At 37.7% G+C, this 27,651-nt stretch overlaps 1 protein-coding gene across 1 annotated transcript in view; it reads right to left on the bottom strand.

Annotated features, from left to right (window-relative positions):
• The window catches only part of LOC100918281 (sterol 26-hydroxylase, mitochondrial), a 30,376-nt gene extending 3,173 nt beyond the window's left edge, over positions 1-27,203 (bottom strand). Inside the window, exons 1-6 of the mRNA XM_023500619.2 lie at positions 27,101-27,203; positions 26,639-27,014; positions 8,230-8,420; positions 4,903-5,102; positions 4,567-4,764; positions 4,144-4,316 (exon numbers count right to left, since the gene is read on the bottom strand). Of these exons, the coding sequence (XP_023356387.1) occupies positions 4,144-4,316; positions 4,567-4,764; positions 4,903-5,102; positions 8,230-8,420; positions 26,639-26,920 (1,044 nt within the window). The 5' untranslated portion in view covers positions 26,921-27,014; positions 27,101-27,203. The remainder of the gene's footprint in view (positions 1-4,143; positions 4,317-4,566; positions 4,765-4,902; positions 5,103-8,229; positions 8,421-26,638; positions 27,015-27,100) is intronic.
• Between the last annotated feature and the right edge of the window lie 448 nt (positions 27,204-27,651).

Raw genomic sequence — 27,651 nt, forward strand, 5'->3', positions numbered from 1 at the left:
ACCTGGACCTGGACACTCGTTAGATCCTTATCAGATTGTGGTATCAGATTTGATCTTTACATTGTAAAAAATCTGGAGAAATCTTCTTTTTTTTTTTTTTTTTTTTTTTTTTTTAGAACATTTCATTTTTTTTTTTTTTTTTTTAATAGCCTTTAATTTACGGATATAACTGGGTAACAAATTAACAATTGCCAAACCTCTTTTCCAATTTTTCACCTCTACCCCCCCCCCTAAATGGGGATGACCAGTAGATTTAAAATATTAAAATAGAACTTAGATACACAATAAAGTATCATGAAAAACATTTTTGCTGTACAAAAAAATCAGACTCTAATTATTGACAATTAAACTGGGAAAATCAAAGATGCAGGTTGCATAAATATAGGGTGAATTCAATGTAATGGTTTTAGTCATCTCCCAGAGTTCTTTTTCTGGGTATAGTTAGTTGTTCATTCTGCTCCATTAGAAATATTTGGTTGTCTTTTGCTGAGGATGGCCTGATCCATCGGATAGTCATCATCTAGTATTTTGTTAAGTATTAAGATCTCCTGGTCCTGCTCATTTCCTCAACTCAGTTCTGTAAGTCTCTCAGGTTTCTAAAATCATCCTTTGGTCATTTCTTACAGAACACAATTTCCATAATTTTCATATACCAATTTTTCGATTTCCCTGATGGACATCCATTCAGTTTCCAGTTTCTAAACCACTACAAAGGGCTGCCCCAAAACTTCGTGCACATACAGGTCCTTTCCTTCTTTATAATCTCTTTGGGATATAATCCCAGTAAGTAACCTCGGATCAAAGGGTTACGTTTATCTTTTTTGAATAGAAATCTGGAGAAATCTTCACAGAGGTAGGGGCCTATGGGTATAGAATATTATATATACTATCAGACATGATTAATGTTTTGGTTGGTTTTGCTAAATAGATTTTTTCTTCTTTATTATAATTATGGCTCACTGGATAGGGAGCAAGATATATTCAAAATATATAAACATATATTTAGACATATAAATAAAAGATAACATATATATGTATTTCTATAAAATTATTTATGGAAATATATGTAGTTTTAAGCAACTAAACCTTAAAGGTGACCTAAGACTTTTGGAACTATATGTATATATGTATGTGTGTATATATATATATATATATATGTGTGTGTGTGTGTGTGTGTGTGTGTATACATATATATATTGTCTGTGTATATATCTGTGTACATGTATATAGGTATGTATATATGTGTATTATGTAAGTGTATATTTATGTATGTACATAAAGAGAGAAACTGAAGAGATTGTCCAGAAAATAGTTGACAAACTGTCAAGTAATTGTCCTATGTTAAAAAGTTGAAGGAGCTAAATTTGCTTTGCTTAAAGAAAAGCTACCATTTTAATAAAATGTCATCTCCTTTGATAACCACTGAAGCAAGTACTGCAGGTATTTTTATCATCCTTGCTTTCCAGATGAGTAATCTGAGATTCAAGGAAGTAATTTTTCCAGCTAGCATCAGGGATGAAATCTGAATCAAGGTCTTCCTGACCCAGATCTGCCCTTACTCCTTTCAGAGAAGCAGAAAAGCAGAGAAGGTCTGACTCTATGAATAGCTGTCCTGAGGATAGCACCAACTGAGTAGTTGTCCATTGACTCAGCATAAGGATGACCAAGAAGAAATATATTTAAATTTTAGCATGAAAAAATCTTATCAGACTTAGAATTTCCTGACTGTTGGAAAAAAATAAACCCTAAAACAAATAATTGAAGGAGACTGTGAACACTATTAAGTTGGCTAGGGATGGGAGCAAAAGTGTCTTTAAAAATGGTATCAGAAAAGTTGGAACACAAGGTTTTGCAAAGGTGAACGTTGAAAACTAATCTTTGCATGTATTTGGTAAAATAAAAAAAACTATTAAAATGGGGGGAAATGGTATCAGAAAACCATAAGGGGTGAGAAAGAGGGATGTACTAAGAGAAGGGGGAAGGGAGAGGTAGAATAGGGAAATTTTTTCTCATATAAAAGAGGCATGCAAGAAAAAGCTTTTATAGTGCAGAGAAAAATGAAGAGGAACAATGCTTGAACCTCACTGGAACTGGAGTTGGTTCAAAGAGGAAAGAATATGAATACCAATTCAGTTGCATTTAGAAATCTACTTTACCAGATAGTGAAATAGGAGAGGAAAGGGATGAGAGATATAGGAAATGACAAAAGTGAGGGGAGGATTAAGAAAGGCAGTGGTCAGGAGGCAAAGCAGACTTTTTAGGCAGAATAGGATAAAAAATAAAATAAAATAGGATGCAGGAAAATACACAGTTAGTAATCATATCTATGAATGTGAATGGGATGAGCTCACCCATAAAATGAAAGCAGTAAACAAAATGGATTAGAAACCAGAATCCAATAAGATGTTTACAGGAGACACACTTTGAAATAGCAAAAGACACACATAGATTTAATGCAAAGAACCAGAGCAGAAACTGTAACGCTTCAGCAGAAGTAAAATAAAGACTACGGTAGCAATCACAACCTCTGACAAGGCAAAAGCAAAAAACAAAAAAACAAACAAACAAGAGAAACAAAAACCAACTAAAAGAGATAATCAGGGAAACTACACTTTGCTAAAAGGTACAATAAACAATGAAGTAATATAAAAAAATTTACAGCAAATTTCTCTGATAAAGTTTCTCTGATATCTCTCAAATACATGGGGAACTGAATCAAATTTATAAAAATAGGTACCATTCTCCAGTTGATAATGGTCAAGGGATATGAACACTGTGTGTTCAAAAGAAGAAATCACAACTATCTATAGTGATATGGGAAAAATACTCTAAATCACTATTGATTAGAGAAATGCAAATTAAAACAACTCTGAGGTGTCATCACATGTATCAGAAATGACAAATGCTGAAAGGAAAGAGGGAAAATAGTTGCACTAAATACACCATTGTGCGGAGTTGTGAACTGGTTCAACCATTCTGGAAAACAATTTGGAACTAGCCCAAAGGGTTGCAAAACTGTACATCTCCTTTATGTAGCAATGTTCCTATTAAGTTTGTATCACAAAAAGATCAAATGAAAAGTAAAAGGACCTATATTTATTTATTTATTCTTTTTTTAATATTATTTTATTTTCTTTCTTTCTTTTTTTAATTATAACTTTTTATTTACAAGTTATATGCATGAGTAATTTTACAGCATTGACAATTGCCAAACCTTTTGTTCCAATTTTTCTCCTCCTTCCCTCAATCCCCTCCCCCAGATGGCAGGTTGACCAATATATGTTAAATATGTTAAAGTATAAAAGGGATCTATATTCATAAAAATATTTATAGCAGCTCTTTTGATGATGACAAAGAATTAGAAATTGGAAAGATGTTCATTAATTGGGGAATAGATGAACAAGTTGTGCCATCTGATTGTAATGGATTAGCATTGTCCTATTAAAAATGGTGAAGGGAGAGATTTCAGAAAAAAATCATATAGCAAAACCTAAATGAACTAATGTAAAGTGAGTAAAACTAGGAGATCATTGTGCACAGTAACAGCAGTGTGTAATGATGATCACCTTATAAAAGATTTGGCTACTCTGATCAATATAATGATCTAATTCAAATCTAAAGGATTCATGATGAAAAAAATTATTCTTTTCAAGAGAAAAATCTGATGAACTATAAGTGAAAATTGAAGCATAATTTTCTTTTTGCTTTTTTGTGATATAGCTAATATGGAAATATATTTTACATGATTTTACATGTATACCTGATATCATTTTACTTGCCTTATTAGTGATTGGGAGAAGGTGGGGGTAGAGAATTTTGAACTCAAAATTTAGAAAGAAAAAATGTTAGAAAATAAATTGAAATAAATAAAATTTTTAAAAGACACAAATCCAGGTATCTTGACTTTTGGTCCAATGCCTTTTTCAGTACATAGTAAAACTAATTTAAAAGCCAAAGAAAACTGGTTTTGGTGTTAACTTACCCATAGTTAGGAAAGAATTGGATTGAAAGATTTTTTTGAGGTTCTCTTCTAATGCTATGATCCTACATTATATAAGTAATCAAGGCACCTTAAGGGATAGAAGAATTCATTCAATTTGTGACTTAGATTTTCTAGTTTCCCATACAGACTATCAGACCCACCGTGTCCACTCCAGCCAAGAGAAATTCAGCCAAGCTGCCCATGGCTTCATCAGGACTGAGCTGTCCAGAGGACAGCAGAAAATGCAGGTAGCCAGACACCTGGACTTTGTCAGAATTCCCAGCCTTTAATTCATCATCCATCTCCTTGAGCTTCTTTTCGATCATTTTCTTCCCTACAAAGACCGTAGGGTAATAGGAAAGAAGAGATCAAGAGTGTTTAACTTCCAGGGACCAAGGTCATGACCTCAAATCAGATCCACTACAGATGATTTCCCTTCAGTCCCTGGGACAAATCATGGGCTCCCAGGAAACTTGACAGAAATAGGTAAGAGAGGAATGGACTAATACCTTGGGCTTGCCTGTAACCCTTCCCATAAGGATCATTCTGGTTCCAAGCCCCAGACCTAGCCCTTGTCCTCTCACCAAAAGAGAAGATGTTGTCCCAGCCTTCCAAATAACGATCCCAAAAAGGAAGGAAGGGACGAGTCCACTTTGGCAGGAAAGTAGCATACACAGAATTCTTGAACATGAGCGCCACAGACTTTACCACAACCTCTGTCTCAGGTAGGATGGATGATTTCAGGCATCCAATTCGTTGCTCGAACAAGATGTATACAATAGCTAGATTTATCAGAAGAAAAGTAGAGAAGGGTAGACAAAAGGGCACAAGGAATTCCTACAATAGAAGGTGGTGATTACTACCCCTCCCCTTAAATCTCAGCCTCCTTCTCCTCACCTTGTTTTTCTACCCCCACATACCTTCCAAGGAAAAGAGGTAGAAGAGATGAGCAACATCAAGCACCTGGTCCCCTGAAGGGCTCTTTATCTTTATGTCTTCTAGTCGAACCAGTAAATCCTCTACCACCTGATTAATAGAATCTGTATACAGGGCAGCATCTGACGGTTTCAGCATCCGTGGGTTCAGAGCCTGACGAAGCTGGTACCATTTTTCTCCTTGCCTGTGGGTAACACGGTATGGGGCAAAGTGGGAGAGGGAGAATGGGTAAGAGTTTCATAAAGGTCTGTATGGAAATGGAGAATGGAATAGGTATATAGAATGGAAGCTGAAGAATGGACATGAATAGCATGGATTTGATTTAATGACAAATAGAGATAGGGTCTTAGTTCCCACATTAGTTAGAAGAAGAAAAGATTTTACAGACGCAATATAATCCAAAACACTCATTATACAGGTTAAAAGACTGAGAAAATATTCAAGGGTAAAGGAAAGGGAGAGAAGGGGGCCTCTCCAGGAGAAATCCTTCCCACACCCCACTATTACCCATTCACTTTGAGAGCCTCCCCATAGCCTATTTCCTTCTTTCTTTTTACAAATAAGAAAACTGAGGCAAACAGGATTAACTGACTAGTCACACTGCTAGTAAGTGTCTGGGGTCTTACTGGAACTCAATTTTACTTTACCACTGCATCACCTAGCTGACCACTGAAGTACTCATTCTTGAAAGGAAGGGGGGACTTGATATGTCCCCAAACTCCCACCCCATCGGGATAAGGGAAGAGAATGAGAGGGGTAGCAAGTTTAAATTTTTTAAATCAAAATAATTTTTTTTGTTAAGATGCTTTCTCTTTTTAAAGACTTCCTTTCTAACTATAGTTTTTGCTTAAGATCTCACAGCAATTCTTTGGTCATTCACACATTTGAGACAGGTAAAATAAGGGAAATCATGATCATCAAGGTTCCTTCCTATTCTGAGAAACAATGTGTTTATGGAAGTTTTTAAGAAAAACTTTCCAAGTAGGTCATATCAAGCCATGGACTATATCAGGAGCTTAATTTCATGATTTCCTACTCATTCATAGAACAGGTATTTATTTACTAACCTGTGCCCAGCTAAAGATAATAACAACACTCACAGTTAATCCTTAAAGGTTTTTAAAGTAGTTTGCAAATTTTATTTTATTTTACCTTCACAAGAACTCTAGGGAGTTAGGTGTTATTATTATTCCCATTTTATAAAGGCTAAGTGATTTAGGCAGGATCATATAGGGACTAAGTGTCTGAGATCAGATTTGAATTCAGGTCTCCCTGGCTCCAAGCTCAGCATTCTATTCACTGTGTCAATTAGTTGTTCTAATTGGATAGCTATTTCTGAACCAAATTATGCTTCTTTCACCGTAGACTCTTCAAATTAGGTTAAAGAGAACTGTACTACTTGCATATGATAACCCAAAGACTATTCCCTGCAATAACACGCAAAGAATTAGTCTTACTTCTGATGCTGCTAAAACATAGAAGAAGTTCAGTGACAGTTTTAATGATAGCCATGCAAGGACAGAAGCATTTAACATGAAGGGAGGAGTTCATCTTAAGTCAATATTCTTACTTCTCGGTATTGGAAAAAATACTTTATTCTTGAACAAGACTTGAAGAGGACAGGGGTGTCCAGTCACCAAAAACAAACCATTTGCTTTTAAGAGTAACTTCTTTGGAAGTTTATCCTGTTTAATATGTATTGGATTGCTTGCTATCTAGGGGAGGAAGTGGGGTAAGGAGAGGGGAAATTGGAACGCAAGGTTTTGCAAGGGTTCATGTTGAAAAACTATCCATGCATATGTTTTGAAAATAAAAAGCTTTTTAAAAAAAAGAGTAACTTTTTAATTCTGAGGTATCAAATGATGCCTCAAATATCTGATTGTTCCATATGAAATGGAAATTCATTGGTCTCCTCCTTCTCCATGACTTTATGAATATCTCTGGCTTCTAAGATCCTTTCTAGTTCTGGATTCTTATGTTCTATTTCCATCAACTACTGACACATAAAATAATCCAAATAGAATTCAGTTTTCTTAGCACACCTTTCAAACTCATTTGAAATGGACCTGTGAGTGTGCCTTCTAAATCTAAACAGTTAAATTTAAAGCAATGTCAGCCAGAGGTACTGTTTCAGAGAAACTAGACTAGAACTTATAAGATGTGGATTTGAGCTCTTACACTTATTAATTATGAGATTGGTTTCTCTGTTTCTGCATCTGTAAAATGGGAATAATAGCAGTTGTGATATACCTTATTGGGGTATTGTGGAGAAAGCCATTTGAAAACTTTTATTGCTATTGAGCCATGTCTGACTCTTCATGACCCTATCTGAGGTTTTCTTGGCAAAGATACTGGAGTGATTTGCCATTTCCTTCTTCAGTTCATTTGACAGATAGCAAACTGAGGCAAACAGGGTAAGGTGACTTGCCCAGGCTCACACAGCTGGTAAGTGTCTGAGGCCAGATCATGAACATGAATTTTCCTGACAATAGGTCTTTATCTACTAGGGTACCACCTAACTGCAAAGCACTGAATATATCTGAGTTATTATTGACAAGAATAGGATTTTTGTAAAAGTTTTTTTTTCTTTTTTATTAAAATTGATGACTTTCTGACTAATGCTTAAAGTAGCATTTTATTTTAGCAGTCTTAGTCAGATATTTAAATCATGATTTCAAACACAACTTTTCAATCAAACAAACACTATCTAGAGGGGTCAGCCAGATACATCTCTGACAAGAGAGTCAGAAGGTTTCAATTCTGGCTCTAGAAATGCCATTAGGCAAATTGTCCCTTTTCTCTTGGCTTTCCTATTCATAAAGTGAGACTGAAGTCATTTCCAGCTCCAAGTCTATAACCTCAGGACAGAAAACTTAAATATCCCTGGCTTGGCTCAGTGTCAGGCCTCCTGTTCCCACTATATTGGGACTACATGACACCATCAGATGTTTCAACATCAGGAACCAATATAATTTTATCAGTAGAAAAAAACATTAAAGAAGAGACTCTGGCAATCTGTTCTGCTGCTGCACTTCAAGGACTATGGGATTTTCCAACTGATTTGCAACAGAAACCTTCCATAGGTGTTGGCTCACCAACCATAATGCAAGCACCTACAAAGTAGGGGCTTTCTTATTTTTCTCACTGTTCCCCCAGTCCTTAGCACAGTGCTTTGCATATAGTAAGCTTCATCATTAATTCATCCATCCATCCAACCATCCATTCCCAATATACCTCTTCTTGGTAATAATAATCAATACTAAAGATGACAGTGATCAAGCCCCCTCCCATTCCAGTGTCTCTGGACTCACGTGGTGAAAGGTCCATAGGAATATCCTCGAATATCACGGTGTTCCTTCCAGAGAGCCATGTCACTTCGCAAAGGATGCTTCCCCTCCTGCCTCATCAGCTGCTCTATCAATGATGGACTCGCCAGATTCACATTGGTATAAGGTCCTATAACTGTTTTCCAGATTGGCCCATACTTTTCCTTTAAAGATACCTGTAGGAAACAACCAGGGCTAGGTAACTAAGGGTCTGGAAAAAACGGAAGCTGGGTTTGGGAGTGGGGTGTGTAGAGAAGAGTGTTGGAAGAGGGAAAGAAGGAAGGGAAAAAGGAACAGAGGAAGGAAGGAAGGAAGGAAGGAAGGAAGGAAGGAAGGAAGGAAGGAAGGAAGGAAGGAAGGAAGGAAGGGAGGGAGGGAGGGAAGGAAGGAGGAAGAAGGAAGGAAGGAAGGAAGGAAGGAAGAAGGAAGGAAGGAAGGAGGAGGGAGGGAAGGAAGGAAGGAAGGAAGGAAGGAAGGAGGGAGGGAAGGAAGGAAAGAAGGAGGGAAGGAAGGAAGGAAGGAAGCATTTATTAAATGTCTTCTATATGTCAGGTGCTTTGCTACTCCCTTTACAAATATTTATTCTCACAACAACCTTGGGAAATAAGTGCTATTATTATTCCCATTTTATAGATGAGAAAATGAAGGCAGAAGTTAACTGATATTCCCAGTGTCACACAGCTAGTGATGTCTGAGGCTGGGTTTGAATTCAGGTCTTTCTAACTCCAGGTCCAATACTCTGTGCATTGTGGTACCTCTTAGCAGCCTATAATCAGAATTGTCACATATAACTGAATTCTTGATATGTATTTTGTGGGTAACTGGGGTATTTGAGGAGTACCCAGGATATGGGATATGCCTGATGGCAGAATCGTTATAGATTATGCCAGTATCTAGTGTAAAGTTAGCTTGGACTCTGTAGCCCAGAGCCCAGAACTATCTCCAGGATTTCGGGTCTTCTGTGGTTCTGCAGTGTTATGGTAGAAAGAATACTATCTTTGGAATCATAAAATTCAGGTTTAAATACTAGCTGGAATCCTAGGAGTGTGATCAGTAAGTTCATTTCTCTTATCTCTGCCTTAATATCCCCAGGCACAGAATAAGGAGAAGAATATTTGCAAGCACAGGTGTAACAGATGTCAAATTATATCATAACCCAAAGCTAAGCGGAAAAAGGTTAATGTACTAAACAAGAAAATTAAGATCCAAGAGTATCCTAAAAGGATAGAATGTTTTTATTAATTCTAATAAGATTCGATTTAATATGAAGTCTAGCACTTGGACTCAAAAATTAACTTCACAAGTACAAGATAAGAAAGTGTTTCATTAGACATTAATTTAACTGAAACTTAAGAGTATTAAAACTCTTCAACAACAATACTATATGATGACCAGTTCTGATGGACCAGGCCATCCTCAGCAATGAGATCAACCAAATCATTTCCAATGGAGCAGTAATGAACTGAACCAGCTACGCCCAGAGAAAGAACTCTGGGAGATGACTAAAAACCATTACATTGAATTCCCAATCCCTATATTTATGCCCACCTGCATTTTTGATTTCCTTCACAAGCTAATTGTACAATATTTCAGAGTCTGATTCTTTTTGTACAGCAAAATAACGTTTTGGTCATATATACTTATAGTGTATCTAATTTATATTTTAATGTATTTAACATCTACTGGTCATCCTGCCATCTAGGGGAGGGGGTTGGGGGGTAAGAGGTGAAAAATTGGAACAAGAGGTTTGGCAATTGTTAATGCTGTAAAGTTACCCATGCATATATCCTGTAAATAAAAGGCTATTAAATAAATAAAAAAAAAAACCAAAGAGTATTAAAACTACAAGCTCAACATGAGCCAGTAGCTTGATATGACAGCCAAAAAACAAGTTCATTGTATCTTAATCTTCATTAAGAATGTTAGACTATCCGATTCTTTTTGTACAGCAAAATAACTGTTTGGACACGTATACTAATATTGTATTTAATTTATACTCTAACATATTTAACATGTATTGATCAACCTGACATCTGGGGGAGGGGATGGGGGGAAGGAGGGGAAAAATTGGAACAAAATTGGCAATTGTCAGTGCTGTAAAATTACCCAAGCATATAACTTGCAAATAAAAAGCTATAATTAAAAAAAAGAATGTTAGACTATCTATAATCAGCAAAGAAATAGCCCACCTACATTCTGTCCTGGTTAGAGAAAATACTGAGTGCCATTGTTTTTGTTGTTGTGTGTCCCTTGTTCTTGAAAAAGATCATGATCTTCAAGTGGGTTGATTTTAAGTGAGAGAGGGCTGTGCAAAGTCCCTGCCTCATTCCCTCCATAGCCATATGGGTCCATCCTTCAGGATGACTGGAGATGGCCCTAGATGCAGAGGGAGACCCTAGCCTTTCTAAGCTAACACCTTTAACAAGTCTCAGTTTGACTGAGGCAATGCCATTCAGTAATTAGTGCTAGATAAGAAATTATGCAGAAAATGGTCTCAAAAAAAAAAAAAAAAAAAGGTATCCATCTGGGAGGTCACCTTTGAGAATAAAGGACAAACAATAACCTTTGTGAGTAGGAGCTGTTCCACTGAGAACCAGGTAACAGAGCTAGCTAGCTTGCTTGCTTCCTTCCTTCCTTCCTCAATATTTTGGAGTTTACAGGCTAGATTTCTTATTAAGGACCATTTCTTAAACCCCAATAACTCTGGCTCTCTTTGATAGGTCAACAAAAGGTACAGTAGGTACAAAAATATTTGCAGCAGCCCTTTTGTGGTGGCAAAGAATTGGAAATTGAGGAGATGCCCATCAGTCCAGGAAAGGCTGAACAACCTGTGTACATGAATGTAATGGAATACTATTGTTCTGTAACAAATGATGAGTAGGCAGATTTTAGAAAAACTTGGAAAGACTTACATGAATTGATGCTGAGTGAAGTGAACAGAATGGGGAAAACATTATACACGGTAACAGAAATATTGTGTGATGATCAACTATTTATAGACTTAGCTGTCCTCAGCAATACAGTAATGCAAGATAATTCCAAAAGACTTGTGATGGAAAATATCATCCACATCCAGGAAAAGAACTGGAGACCAGATGCAGATTAAAGCACACTATTTTCATTTTTTTTAAATTGTTTTTCATTTTTTCTTTCTCGTGGTTCCCCCCCCCTTTTTTCCCTGACTCTTCTTTCAAAACATGAATAATATGAAATTATGTTTAACATAATTGTGCATGTATAACCTATATCAGATTGTTTGTTCTCTTGGGCAAGTGGGAAGGGCAAGAGGAAGGGGTTCTTACAAAAAAGGAATGTTGAAAACTATCTTATATGTAATTGGAAAAAATACTATTAAATGGGGGGGGGATAAATAACATCACAATAGTGAATAGCAAATAAGCCCATTTAAACAACTCAATTGCAAACAGAAAACTGAGAAGTTATATACATTTATATATATATATATATATATATATATATACTTTAATATATTGGGCAATACACAGAAAGAATGAGCTCCCACACAGGGAATAAATTATCTCAGCTCAACCAAGAAACAAAGTCCCCAGTCAAACTTTTGGGGAAATTCTCTGGTCTGTAGTGTGCTGTGCTGGAAACAGGGACCACCTCAGGGCTCTGAGTCCTTTACAATTAGACTTCTTCCCTGCTTGTTTTCCCTTCAAAGACCTCTCCCTAAAGACAACCTGGAGCTGCAGGAGTGCTCTGTAGAAGTCAGAGGAAAAACAAAAATTTCCTTTAGTTTCTCAAGCTCTGCTCACTCCATCCCTATGCATGGAAGATTGAGTAATCATTCTCTCTACTAGTAAAAAAAAAAAAAAAAAAAAAAAAAAAAAAAAAAAAAAGTCACTTGCAGATACTTAGGTTTGAGCCCCACCATATATTTTGCTCTTTTTCTTGCTATAGATTTTCTTCATCTTTTGTTTTTTGATACAAAAATGTGGCTTGAAAATTGCTTCAGTCAGAGAAATTCTCTGGGTAGCTGGGGGAACGCTACTAAACCAAAACTTTCTTTAAGCAAAATACTTGTTGTATTTTGACAAATTGATAAGTCAGTTTTCCACAGCTGTGGATCATAACATCTGAAGGAATTACAAGGCAGCCTTTGCTGACACAGGTGTTGCTTGTGGACTGGGAATGAAATAAATTGGAGGCAGAAGGAAGAGGAGAGAGGTCAGAGAACAGCAACTGCCTCTCGGTCTCCTGGTATCATCCTCTCACAAGAGGAGATCCATTCTGGGTTGGATCTCCAAGCAGCCACTGTGAGGTGGCTCCTGTGTATTCCAACAACTTGTAAAATAATAAATGTGCTTGCAACAAACTTTTTAGCTAAAATGTGGAGTGTCTGTTGTTTCTTTCTCCATTAGGTTTATCACACTGGGGATTTGTATTCAGTTACTGGTTAAGATGACAAGCTTCTTCCAACTCAAATTCTGAAATTCTATGATCCTATGATCTATTTTATCTAAGATGAATTTATCTAAATAGTACTTTAAGTAGAAAAACATTCAGAAAAACATTCAACTATTCATAGAAGCACTCCTCCTGGCAGTAAAACACTGGAAATAAAATGGGTGGTCATTGATTAGAGAATGGCTGAATAACCTGTGAGATGTGAATATAATTGAATATTATTGCATTGGAAATAACCAGTATGAAGAATTCAGATAAATATGAAGGCTGTCAAGTCTTGTGTGATCTTAACTTAGGCACGGAAGACTGCTTGGCGGAGGAGAGATTTTAGGGCTACATCTTGCTCTGTTATGTCAAATATTTGGGGTTTGGGGTTTGGGTTTTTGTTGGGGTTTTTTAGGAGGAAAAGTAGAAGCAATCAGCAAACAATAAATCATGCAATCTTGGGGAGTGGGGTGGGGAGAAAGATCTTGGAAGCCGGGATGAGAGGACTTTGTTATATAGATTTAAACTGGGTTCATCTGGCCAGTTTCTGAGATCAGTGAGTTCTGTTTTATCCTAGCCAGTTTCACTTACTTCAGCACCTCAGAGGGTATGTGCAGCATGTGAGTACTCCTTCTAACTGAGAAAACCATAAACCACTGATACAGAAGGCTATCAACTTCTGTAGTCCTTCTTAACCATCTACTTCCATAAGTCATCCACTAGAAGTCCATGAAACATGTTCTGAGCCTTACTCTGATTGTCTTGACATTACATATGTCAGAGTAATCATCTTTTACTCCTCTACCAGAATGGACTATCTCCTTCTCCAGTCCTATATCTCTTCAATGATACTTTTATGTGGCTTTTGGTATGTGATTCATTGTTATTAATATGCTACAGTCTATTTGGTGTTAACTGTTTTATTGTCAATTATTAACTAAAACAAACATTACCTTGTACAATGAAGATGAAGTACGAACATATAAGAATGTATACCTTCTTACTATACCTTTTCAGCAAAATCTCTCTTCTAGATGCTAATAAAGTTCTACTGTTGGTCACCAATGAGAAATATGTGGATGAGGGCTCATGGGCAACTATATTAGAAACCCTAGTCTTTTAGGGCTTGAGATCCCTATATCATGTCCAGTAAAGATTTCTAGCAAGCCATTGGTGATGCAGTACTAGAATTAAGTAAAGAAATAAGGCTGGACAGTAAATATCATATGTAATAGGGACAAACTGCAACCATTCCCAATAAGATCAGGAGTGAAACAAGGTTGCCCACTATCATCATTACTATTTAATATGTATTAGAAATGCTAGCTTTGGCAATAAGAGTTGAGAAAGAGATTAAAGGAATAAGAATAGGCAATGAGGAAACCAAATTATCACTCTTTGCTGATGATATGATGGTATAAACTTAGAGAACCCAAAGATTCTACTAAAAAGTTATTAGAAATAATCCACAACTTTAGCAAAGTTGCAAGTTATAAAATAAACCCACATAAGTCATCAGCATTCTTACATATCACTAACAAAATCCAACAGTCATAATTACAAAGAGAAATTCCATTTAAAGTAACTACTGATTGTATAAAATATTTAGGAATCAGAAATAAGGCTGGATATAGAGATTTGGGAGTCAGCTGGCTGGAGTTGATCATTAAATCCGTAGAAGCCAATGAGAAAGAAAGAAAATAAATAGAAAGCAAAAGTAGCCCAGGACAGAATTTTTGAATACACAGAAGTTTAGGGAATGGAATATAGGGGAAAGGAGTTGAGAAAGACTGCTCAGATAAGTAGAAAGAGAGCCATGATTAAGCAATACACTGGAAGACAAGGAAAGAGATAGTTTCTAGGTGGAAGGAAGAATTCAGTAGTATCAAAAGTTCCAAAGACATCAAGTAAGATGCAAACAAAAAAAATAAGTCACCAGATAAAGCAATTAAAAAATTGTGAGCATTTTTAGTGATGGGGTTGGAAGTCAGACCACAAAGAACTGAGAAGTGAGTCGGTAGTGAGGAAGTGGAGCAATTGTTTTCTAGGCCTTTTGCAGTGAAAAGAAGTAAAACTATGATATGGCTGTTTATAGTTCAGTTTGGATGATTTTAAAGGACAGAGGAAATCTGAGTTGTTGTTTGTCCTTCCTTCTCGAAGATGACCATGACATCAGGGAGGGACCGTGACATGCAAGTAAATTGGATTTAAGTGAGGGAGAGCTGGGCAAGGTCACCTGCTCATTTTCCCTTTCAGAGCCATCTGGGTCCAATAGAAAGATTAAGGGATCTGGGTCCATAGATTAAGACAATAATCTTGGATGAAATGGGAGGCCTTGATCTTTTTAAGCTGAGGTCTCTAACAGGTCTCAATTTGAGTGAGGCTGCTATTTTTGCAGGTAGTGAGAAGAGGACAAGTATATTAAAGTTAAAAGAAAAATAGAGAATGATCAATTAGGGCAAACTGCTGAAGAAGATGAGAGAGAGGGTGATCCAGGGCATAGGTAGAGAGGTTGGCCTTGGCAAGAAAGCCATTTCCTCAGAAAAAGAATAAAACAAATGGATGAAGATGTAAAGGGATTTTTAAGAAGGAAAGAAAGAGACAGAGAGAGAGAGAGAGAGACAGAGAGACAGAGAGAGAGACAGAGAGAGAGAGACAGAGAGAGGAAAGAGGAGAGACTTCATCCTCTGGACTTAACACATTGAAATTTCTGTTTCCCCTTTCAGTTTCTCCCTTTAATTGGCCGGTTCCTCCCAGAATTGCCATTTTAAGGAAGGTACCCAGGTCTGTCATATCTTTATCCCTCTCCAGACTGCACTCCTATCTATCTAGGAATCTTCATCTCTAACTTTTTTGTCTTTCTATTATGTGTTGTCTTCCCTCATTGGAATATAACGTCTTTGAGGTTAGGGATATCTTTTTTCTGTTCATATGTATATTCCCAGTGCTTAGCACTGTGCAGGGCTCAAAGCAAGTACTTCATAAACAGCCATTGACTTTACTTGAAATAAATTCTATTTTTATAGTAAGGCCAAAATACCTTACCCTATATGCTTATCTCATTTGGTCATTTATTAATGAAAGTAGATTATGTGTAATCAACCAAGATATTACCTGGTTGCAGCAATATAAATTTTAGGCATAAATTTAGTGCCTGAGAAGATTAGTCTCTAGGAGACATATTTTTGCAAATTTAACACCATTGAGTAACACATGCGTGCATAATACCATCCTGCTCTCAAAACTTAAAACTGTATTTAACTTATAGCTATACTATCTATACTATACTACCTTCTCCATACCATACACCTACCTCCTCCTCACTAACTCACTTTCAAATCAGCCAATAATTAACTTTGGCAACACAAGCACAGAATGTTATTTTGTCCTCTTCAATAAATAGTCCCTGATAGGGAGAAAAACTTCTAGATAAATCAATAAATTATTATATTTAGAACATGTGTCTTAAGACATACAATTTTATGCTGACAGGTATTATTTTTTGAGAAGAAGGAAATCCAGTTGAGGTGTCCAAAGCCCTCTACTGTGAAAGTTTCATCAAGAGTCTCTTTATAAGACTGATTCAGAAAAGGCTTACATGAACTGATACTGAGTGAAGCAACCAGAACTAGGAAAACATTGTACACAGGAACAGCAAGATTATGTGATGAACTTTGGACAGAAAATGCCATCTGCATCCAGAAAAAGAACAAGGAGACTGAATATAAATCACCACATGCTATTTCACTTCTTTTTTCTATTTTTTTTTATCTCTTCCATGGTTTTTCCAACTATGGAAAAAGCTCTTGCTCTTATTTTTCTCTCCTAATATAATTCTTGAAACAAAGTATATTTAAAATAAACTTTTTTAAAAAGCAAAATTTAAAAAAAAGATTATGTGATGAACAACTGCGATAGACTTAGCTCTTCTCAGCAATGCAGTGATCCAACACAATTCCAATAGATTTGGGATGCAAAATATCACCTATAACTAGAGAGAACTATGGAGACTGAATGTGTATTGACATACAGTATTTTCACCCTTTTGTTTGCTTTTTCTTGTGATTTTTTTTCCCTTTTGATCTTATTTTTCTTGCATAAAATGACAAATATGAAAATGTTTAAAAATATTTTTAAACCTATATCAGATTACTTGCTGTCTTGGGGAAGGGGAAGGTAAAAGTGGAGGGAGAAAAAAAATTGGAAAACAAAATCTTACATAAATGAATGTTGGGGGGCAGCTAGGTGATGCAGTGAATAGAACACCAGCCCTGAAGTCAGGTGGACCTGAGTTTAAATCTGATCTCAGACATTAGCACTTACTAGCTGTGTGACCCTGGGCAAGTTACTTAACTCAACTGCCTTAAAGGAAAAAAATGAATGTTGAAAACTCTCTTTACACATATTTGGAAAAATAAAATCCTATTGAAAAAAAAAGAGAGTCCTTTTTAGTCCTTTTTTTCCCCCACTTCTCTCCCTTCAGGGATTAACTCATACTCCTTCATTAAACAGAGGTGCTAAATAAGTAATCAACAGCTTCCCCCAAGATTCTACCTCATACCTTGATGCTATGAATGACCTCTTCCTAGTTCAAACCAAGCTAAATGTCATGATTTAGGTTTATAAAATGTTTCAGCCTAAGTATGTCTACTGTGATCTCTTTATTGCCCTTTGAGTAGTCATTTTGATTCTTTAGAAATAGTAGGATTCTATGATTCCCAAATATCTCCAAAAGGATGCTTTGGTAGGAAAATGTTACTGTGTTTCAGGGTATCTTCAAAAGCTTTGTGCTGTTCCCAAATATAACCCTGCTTTTTCTTATTATTAAATTAAAGGCCCACATATGTCAAAGATATAGTTAATGATAGGAATAGCATATTCAAATCTTATATATACAGCTCAGAGTCAAAGGAGCCCAAAAGGCCAATTAATTAATTCCATAATAATGTGTTGATAGCTTTGATTTGAATCATAAAGGAGGCTGGGAAGAGTGATTAGTATAGATAGATATAAGAAACGGATAGAGAATGACCAATGGGGAAGAAGGAAGGGAGGGAGCAACAGAAAAACAGAAAGTTTATTAAAACAGTCTTCATCCTTGAGGAGCGCACAACGGAGGTCTATAAGCTAAAAGAGATGATAAACTCCGTCCTTCGATGAGGAAACAAGTCATATCTTGAGGATTGGAATGGGAAAGATGTGACATAAATTCACCAATTAGGAAGTTACTGTAGTAATTTAAAATTGTGGCTATGTAAATGGAGAGAAGGGGACAGAAATGAGAAATGTTATAGAGGTAGAATCAACTGAATTTGGAAAGTGATTGAATATTGGATGAGTTGGGGAAGAATGAAGAGCTGGTAATGATTTATGGTTGTAAATCTGTTTGACCTTGGGCTGCCTCCTCCAGCTTGTACTTATAAAAATGACTTTATAAGATTTTATATTTATTATATTTAACATCAACTGGTCATCCTGCCATCTGGGGGAGGGGGTGGGGGATAAGAGGTGAAAAATTGGAACAAGAGGTTTGGCAATTGTTAATGCTGTAAAGTTACCCATACATATAACCTGTAAATAAAAGGCTATTAAATAAATAAATAATTGTAGACAATTTAAAAAAAAAAAGATTTTATATTTATTCCATTCCATTTTATCTTATGAGAAGTGTCTAAATATTCTAGCCCATGTTGATTATTTGGACCTGCCTGTATTGTCCAACATCTCTCCCAGGTTTATGTAATCTGTAAATCAAAAATGACAGAACTGGGAGTTGAATATAGGTCTTTCTAGTTCCATGCTCTTTCCATGACAACACTTTTCTTTTGTCTGACTCATGTGAGGCTTATTTGACCTACAAAGTATGCTAGTTTGGGAAAAAGCCAATTCTGTCTTTAGCTGAACTAATGGGGAAAAAATGGATTTGTATACATCTAATTCAGGAGACTGGGGACAGGTACGTAGTGTAGTAGATAGCTCACTGGGCCTGGAGAAAGGAAGATCTGAGTTCAAATTCAAACTCAGACACTTATTATGTGACCCTGGACAAGGTCCTATTTGCTTCAGTTCCTCCAGGAGATCTGGAGAAGGAAATAACAAACCACTCGAGTATCTTTGCCAAGAAAACCCAATGGATTTGTCATGAAGAGTCAGACACAACTGAACAACAATCCAGGGGAAGCCAGAGGATGAGATTGTCTTAAGAAGTCCCAAAAGGTCAGGAGTGGTTTTGGTGACAGTAACCATGACAGCAGCAGGATCCCAGCTCCAGATTTGATAAGGCCCATGGAGCTGGGATAAACAATGAAGGGAAAACCCCAGAGTAGAAAGCTAGAAACAGCTGTGATTACTCATGCCTACTCTCCTGACATTCTCCCTCTCAGTTACCACTTGAGTGGTAAGTCCTGTTTCTAAGCCCATCACATTTTAACACAAGAGAAGCATACAAGTTAAAACAAGCAAACGATAATAATTATAAAAATAAACTGCCAGACCCTGAGGATAACAATGTTTTCCAAGTGCTCTTTTCATTATAGATGACATTGTGCTGATTGCATCAAGCTCCAAAACAATGCAGACTTCAAGCCTCTCATGAAAACAAGGGTCCATCTTTTTAATACTATCATTCTCTCACTGTTGTAATGTAGGAGAGAGATGAAAAAAAAATATATCAATTAGAAGGCAATGAAGAGGCACATGGGGGAAAAGAGCAGGCTGTAACCTAAAACAACAAGGAACTCCAAAGAACAGGAGTAAAAGACATTATCTATATGGTAGAGAGAAGATGGAATTGTCATATTGTAAAAAGGAAGTATGGTTGGCAGATGGGCAGAAAGTTCCCCTGGCACCTTCATAATGTCCACAAGGTCTCCAGGATATTAGGTGAACTTAGTGGAAATATTTTAAGAACTGCACAGAGTGGGAAGGCATGAATGGGATGGAGTACCTAAGCTGAAGACATCACTGACTGAGTTAAGAGTTGGGAGAAGAGTATTAAGAATCCTCTACCAAAGTCCTCAGATGCTTCACCGGGGCATGGAGGTGTTTGGGGTGTTAAAAGTAGGTCACTGAAGCAAAAACTCTGACAGACTTTTCCATACTGGAAAAGATTAAGAGTCAGAAGACCTTAATTTAAATGTTGGCTCTGTCAGTTATTGGACCTTAAAGAAGTCACTTGAACTGAGTCTCAGTCTGCTCAACTATAAAATGATAGGGTTGGACAAGAAGATCTTTAAACCTCTCTCCAGCACAGCTATCTATGATCCATCAGTAGACTGTGTGTCTGATTGACTAAGGATCAAGCTACCCAGATTCGAACAGTTTCATCACCAGAGTGCTGGTCAACAGGTGGTCATTTTTTTCTGGTCTCAGTAATTAAGTAGACGTTCTAGTGAGTCATGGAGAAATCAAGTTCTATAACCCTAACAGATGAAGTACTCACCAATGAAGTAAACAGTCATACAATAATTAAATAATAAAGTCATCTAGAATTTCAGGAAGATGAATTAAAGATCTCATCTCTCGCTTTACTGAGAAAAGTGAGATCATTCAATGTGACCTCCCTCTTTTCCCTTCTATTTCAAAGCCTCTTGATCTCATTCCCACTCGATCTTCCCTTCCCCCATTTTCTAACAATGAGATGGCCCTTTTAGCCAAGGCTATCCCCTGCACTCGTGCCTTTGTACTCATTCCTCCTACCTTCTTTAGCGGATTGCAACCTTAATCATCTCCCCTCCCTTTTTAGAACTTTCATCCTTCTCCACTCTATTAGCTCCTTTCAAACTGCTTTCAAACATGCCTAAGTCCTTCTGAAGCCGGAAGAAGCTATTTCCTTTACTATTAAGTTGTGGTCCCTTTATGAAACTGTATTTCTTTTTGATCTGTGAGCCCTTTCAGAGTTTCAGCCAAAGTTCCAGGATGCCAGAGCCTTTGATTCAATTAGATTAGATTTAATTCAATTAGAAATCCTGGGCAAAAAGCACCCCTTTGAAGGGTTGTTAATTCCAATAGGAGATCTGGGCTGAAAACTGATAAGAATTTAAGCCTGGGAACCTGACTCCTGCAGTCCCCACCTGGTCTGATCAGCTTGGGCTGTCCCAGCCCCAACCTGGTCTGACAAGCTCCGGCTGTCCCAGGCCTCATCAAGATATCCAATATAACAGCTTCCCTCAACTAAGGTCTTTGCCGATGGCCTAAGCAATTTGCCAGGACCATTCTGCCCGCTGAGAAAGCATTCTCAGTGCCAAAACTCCATTTCCCACTAGAAACTGATTTCTATCCAACAATAAACTTTCATTTTGCGACGAATAATTTGGGAATGAGTGAATTATTTCACTCCTAAACCTGCGGCTGATTTAAAGGGGATTCTTAACAGCTTTCTTATTGCCTCTTGACCACCAGGAATTGAGACCACTCAAACTGCATCACTTCCCATCTCTAAAAATCCTGGACCTACAAGCCATCATTCAATATATCTACTTTTCTCTTTTCTAAGTTAAACTCCTTATTAACACTTGCTATCTTCACTTCTCCTCTTTTCACTTCACTCAATACTTTGCTATCTGGTTTTATTGTTCAACTTAAATTTCTCCTAAGTTACCAGTAATCTCTTAGTTGCCAATTTTCTTCAATAGTATTTTACTTTTCCAAATATATGTACAGATAGTTTTAAACATTCATTTTTGTAAGACTTTTTGTTCCAGATTTCTCTCTATCTCCCTTCCTTCTCCCCCACACCGAGACAGCACACAATCTGATATAGATTAAACATGTGCAATCCTTTTAAACATATTTCCACATTTGTCATGTTGTGCAAGAAAAATCAGACCAAAAGGGGAAAAAAATACATGAGAAATAAAAAGCAAACAAACAAGCAAAGGTGAAAATTCTATGTTTATTTATTTCCAATTGCACTTTCCATCCTTGACTTTCAATCTGGAGGCAGGAATTTTATTCCAACGAAGCCTCCATCAACAGTTAAAGTCAGGAGTATGTTTGACTCCAAATCAAACAGGCTCTGGGCTGATGGTTAAATTTTCATTGAGGGTATTTATTTACCCCTCAGAATTTGGTGAACACTACAAAGGAGGGCCTGATTTTTGGTTTTATTGATTGTCTGGAGTAGATAAGGTAAACACAGAAGGGGAGAAGAGAGCTGGTTGTTTAAATTAAATATTAACATACCCACTGGTTATAAGTTACATCATCAATGTGTAAATACCTCAGAATGAGGAAGGGGGAGAACCTTCCAGCTGGGGCCTGCATCCTGTCTGTAAGTAGGACAAAGCTCTCAAATATCCCATATTCAATCCTTTACCAATCCTGCCAATTCTTCAGGATCATTTCTCCAAATCAGCTTTTCCTATTTGTCCCACTGCCATCCCCCTAATCTAGGCCTAAGCCTCCTGGCTTAGCCTCCCTCCTTCCAGCCTTTCTCTCCTTTCTATCATCCATCCTGGGCAACACTACTAAATAACAATCCCAATTCGGATGGCACTACCCTAACAAAACACTAGGAAGGAAGCACAAGTGTCCTCACCTGCAGTCTACAGAAAAGAGCTTTGAAGCGGGAGGTATATTGATTTGTTCAGGGTCAGGAGGCTAATAAGTGACAAAGGTGGTTCTTTTTATTGATCTGAGTTCAAGTTCAGAGCTCTTTCAACTCCTCCCAACTTGACTCCAGGTCTCCAGAAACATTACTTTAATCATGTCATGACTAGCTAGCCAGATGGGAAGTAGATAGAGCTCAGGGTCTGGAGTCACAAAGATCTTGAGCTCAAAGCTGGCTTCAGGTACTTACTGGGGGATTTGGGACAAGTTTGCCTCAGTTTCCTTAACTTCAAAGTGTGGATAATAATAAGCACTTACCCTCCCAGGGCTGCCAAAAAAATCACATGAGATAATATTTGTAAAGAGTTTAGCACAGTGCCTGGTACATAGTAAATACTATAAATACTTGTTCCTTTCCCTTACAAAATAACAACAGTGTTTCCCTCAGCAGGTCTAAACTGAGAATCACAGACCATTCTAGGAATCTGACCTGGCCCAGACTCCAAATTTTACAGACTCGGCAAGGGAGCCCCAGAGAGAGGAAGGGACTTGTTCATTATCATTAGTAGTTCAGTGTCACAATTACTAGCAGAGTGATCTCTTGATCCCTGTTCACTTTTCCTCTTGCATTTCAGTCTGGCTTTCAAGACCCTCCACAAATGCCCACCCCCATCCCCTCATCAACCAACTCATAAAACTCTGAAAATCCATCTCCTAAGGCCTTTTCCAATTCTACCAGTCTATAGCAGTGGTTCTCAAACTCTATTTCTCAGTATCTTTATGGTATTAACAACTATTGAGAATATTTCCAAAGAGTTTTTGTTTATATGGGTTACATAATATATATTTATCATAAATAGAAAAAAAAACTAATTTTGAATTTGTAGACCCTCTGAAAGGATTTCAGAGACCCTCCAGGATTCACTGCACCACACTTTGAGAACCACTGGTCTATAGTCTTAACATAATTATCATTCATTGTTTTTATTATATGTCAATCTTATTATATTTACTTCTATTTTCTCTCACTATTCTAAACTATATGAATTATATCATCAACTTATCTAAATGTATCTCCCTGGGCTAAGCACTCTATTTTTCACATGGTAAATGATTGTTGAAATGCCAGGTAGACTCTAATACAAAGGTCTCATGATGAAATATGAGATCTAATTCCAGATAGAGAGCCAATGGACCCAAAGAACACATTGAAACATCTTTGCTTTGCTTTTTTTGGGGGGGTGGGGAGCATGGCTAGTGTAGGAATTTGGTTGATTGTTTTATAAAGCATTTCATTTTTCTTTCCTTCTTCATAGATGGGGTAAGGAGGTATGGGAGGAAGAAAATTCCAACTGAAAAGAAAGTAAATTTGAATTTTTAAAAATAAAAAAAAAGTTTTCCATTTAAAAAAATAAAAATTTAAAAATAATTTGAAATGTTTAAAAAATTAAAAATACATAAATACATAAAATGACCAGTTGAGTTTTTTAAGTTCCCAAATGGTTTGTCTCTTTTGAGGAATCAATATCCCAATTTCACAGTAGTTTTAAATCAAAAAAGTACCAGATATTTGTTGTTCTGTGTTGTTTGCTTCTATTTTATGCCTTTTTCACTTCCATAAAAAAATTTAGCTTCCTTCCAATACAGAATCTAAGTGCTACTTCAGATTTCCTGTTCCTATTTTCTAGTTACCAGCACCGTCTCACCCCTGAAATCACTTTGCAGTCATTTTGCAAATGTTTTGTTGTTCATCAGGCATTTCAGTTTTGTCCAACCTTTTGTATCCCTATTTGGGGTTTTCTTGGCAGAGATATCTCCAGATCATTTGAGAGATAAGGAAGCTGAGGTGAACAGGGTTAAGTAATTTGCCCAGGGTTATGACCCAGTCTGAGGTCACCTTTGAACTCAGAAAAATGAGTCTTCCTGATCACAGTTACATCACCCTATCCACTACATCACTTAGCTGCCCATACACTGTGTTTGCTCACCTGTATTAATGCTGTGTTCCCCTAAGTATAGAAGGCCCTTGAGAGCAGAACCATTCTGGTTTTATTCCTTGAAAGATAGATATAAATACATATATATGTATGTGTATTCATGTATATATTGCACAAATGTCTCATGCCCTGATTTATCATTTCCTCTCCAAACAAATTGCAAGTGGCTCACTGGCCTTTCTTTACAGGACAGTCTTCTACCCATTCCAGCACCAGCTGTTTTGTTTTGATTTTTTTGTTTGTTTTGTTTTTGCTGAGGCAATTGGGGTTGAATGATTTGCCCAAGTCACACAGGTAGGAAGTGTTAAGTGTCTGAGGTCACATTTGAACTCAGGTCCTCCTGACTTCAGGGCTAGTGCTCTATGCACTGTGCCACTTAGCTGCCCCTCACCCCCAGCACCAATTGTTTTGAAGGCATTCTTAAGGAACAAGAGTGCATACCATGTACAAAGTCCCTTAGATATGAAAGCTATCATTTCTGCCTTGTACATATTTGGACCCCTTCTATGGTCCAACTGATACAGCAAGACATTATAATGGAAAAATCAGTGGATTTGGAACAAAGCTCCTGGCTCAGATTTTAGCTCTGACACTGACTACTAGCTACTGCAAGAGCAGATCACCTGACCTCCTTTGGCCTGTTTCCTCATCTGTTCAGTAAAACTATAAACACTTTTGTTACCAAACTCTAGGGTTTATTTGTGAGAAAAGAATTTTATAAGCCTTGAAAGTGCTACCAAATGTGAACTATTGTTTTTTCCTTTTATAAATGTCTTCCTATTCTCTCTCTCTCTCTGCTTTTTCTCCTATTAGGTCTCTGCCTTATTTATTCTTTACTCCAGATTCTGCAACTCAATATTAGCTAATAAAAAATTATGTACTCTTTCATTAAGAGCCATGATTTTAAATTTCATTGCAGCTATTCTTCCCAAACTGATCATTGAAATTGTTCTCTACAATACATTAGGAGATTCCTCTGCACCTTCTACCTGCCTGAATTGGCCTTAATTCTCTCTATGCACTTTGCCCTCACTTTCTCTCTCTCATCTTTGCATCTGCCCAGGCCTTCCACCAGAATATTGCCCTTCCTCATCCCTGCCTTTTAGTTCCTTACCTTCCTTTCAATTTTGGCTCCTGGTGCCAACTATTCCATGAAGCTTCTCTAATATCTGCCTCCCCCCCCCCAAAAAAAAAGGGCTTTCTCCCTCCTTAAATTACCCTGGAGCATGTGCCTCCTTTGCTTACTCCACTTCGAATCCCGTATTATGCTTACCATCTCTTGAAAGGCACATATCCCCAGCTAAATGAAAATTCATTCAGGCTAGAAATTACTTTTTGTCTTTGTTTCCAGAGCTTGAGATTATACCTTTCTTTTTATATATGTGTATGAATGTGTGAATATCTATACATACATATGTGTGCATACAAGATATATATGTACATACACATATATACATGAACATATATATCCATATGTATATAAACCATCAGAAAGGTTTGTTTTCATTAATCCTTCATTAATCTATTTATATATAGATCCATATACATACATGCATATATATATACACATAGATGCACATGTCTATGGAAGAATAGGTATATATGAAAATATAAACCCTCAAAACAATGTTTTCTCCAACCCTTCATTAAGTTATTTATGTTTGCATGTGTATATAGGTAAGTTTGTGCGTATGTGTATGATGTGCATGCAGATATACATACTGAATATAAACCTCCAGAAAGTTGTTTTCATTCATCCTTCATTAAACTGTATATATTTATGTATGGAGTATGTGCATATGAAATGCATTCTTACATCTATATATGAATACCAACACGTTTACATACAGAGAACTTAATTAGGGATTAGTAAAAATAAATCTCTCTGTGGGTTTATTACTCTGGATAAAGTAAGTGGACTCCGGTTTGGTCAGAGAACTAAACTGCGGTCCTTTATGTTCATTTGCTTTTGTTGCCCTTTCCCCTCTTTTTTTTTTTTAAGTGCAATCAAGGAAACATATATTCATATTCATCATGTGAAAGAAGAAACAAAACAAAAGGGAAACGACGCACACACACAATGGAACGAATACGGTTCGCTCAGCATTCAGATTCCATAGTTTTTCCTTTGGATGTTCGGCTCCCTTCTTATTTTTCTCTTCTTTGGCTCAGCGCCTTCCTAAAGTCTTTTGTAATTCTCGTAAACTGGGAGTTAGGGAATCCTCTTAAAACCCTGTCTCTGGAGTCAGAGTCAAATCCCGTATGCCTTGGATCTCCGCCTCATGAATGGCTCTGAGACCCCTTCCAACTTTTAGAGCCCCGGGAGCCCTCCCAGACCTACTAGTCCCAGGAGCTGCGGCATCCCTTTGTCACCAAAGCCTCCCCGTCCCGGCTCAGCCCGGGAGCGCTCTTCCACCCTCTACCCTGAGTACCTGAAGCTCGTGCATGTGAAAGACATAGCCTTGCACGAATAGATGGAAAAAACTGCGCAGCGCGCCAGGGCCTGAAAGCTCTTCCGGACTGCGCAGCTGCCGATCGCCAGGCCCCGCGGAGGAGGACAAGGTGCCGGGATCCGCAGTCAGCGCTGTGGGGACAGCGGCAGAGTCCACAGCTTTGGCCCTAGACCCGAGGGGACGACGCTCCGGGGCCCTTAGCAGAGGGGCCCACAGGCGCGCCATGCGACCCCGCATCGCCAGGGACCCGAGGTTCTGCATACCCGGCACTGGCTTCAAGCTCCAAGTACCGGGAGCTGGCTCCTGGACCGGACTCCCGGGCGGAGCTGGAGAGATCAGGGCAAGGGGCGGAGTCCTGGAGGAAAAATAACAATTGTTTCTGTTTTCAGATCCTAGAGTTACTTTCCCTTTGCAGCCACGAACACGTATCCCGAATCTTACCTCCCAACCCCACATTCTCCACAGCTTCTGCTGGGGTCTGATAAGGTAGGAAAGGAAAGGCTCCTCCCCAATTTTGAGGAGCGAGAGGGGATGCTCCCCTGGGGTTAAAGAGAGTGACTTCTAGGGGGTGAGTCCCAACGATGAAACGGGGGGAGGAACTTGTGATTCTGCGAACTCAGAGTTCCTTCAGATTACCACCGTTCCTTATCCACCGCTCTCGCTTTGCGTCTCTTCTCCAGCACCCGAGCCAGAAGTCCAGAAGAGGAGTATCTCCTATCTTTATTTCTTGGGGCAGAGAATATCTTGCCGTCCCTGATCTACAGAGGCCTGAGGTCTGAAGTGTTTCACCCAGGCCCTCAGGTCTCTGTTGACCTGGACAGCACCAGACTGTATCCTTACAAATAAAGACAGGGTATCTCTCCTGTTCCTGCTGTATAGGACACATCTGCTGCTCAATAAATGGACAAATGAATGTTTAGCATTACATAACGCTTCAAGTCAAAACTACACAGAAGTCTTCATTTCAACCAAAAGAACAAAGCTTCAAATTG

The sequence above is a fragment of the Sarcophilus harrisii genome, chromosome 3, assembly GCF_902635505.1.
Source record: "Sarcophilus harrisii chromosome 3, mSarHar1.11, whole genome shotgun sequence".
NCBI classification, from domain to species: domain Eukaryota; kingdom Metazoa; phylum Chordata; class Mammalia; order Dasyuromorphia; family Dasyuridae; genus Sarcophilus; species Sarcophilus harrisii.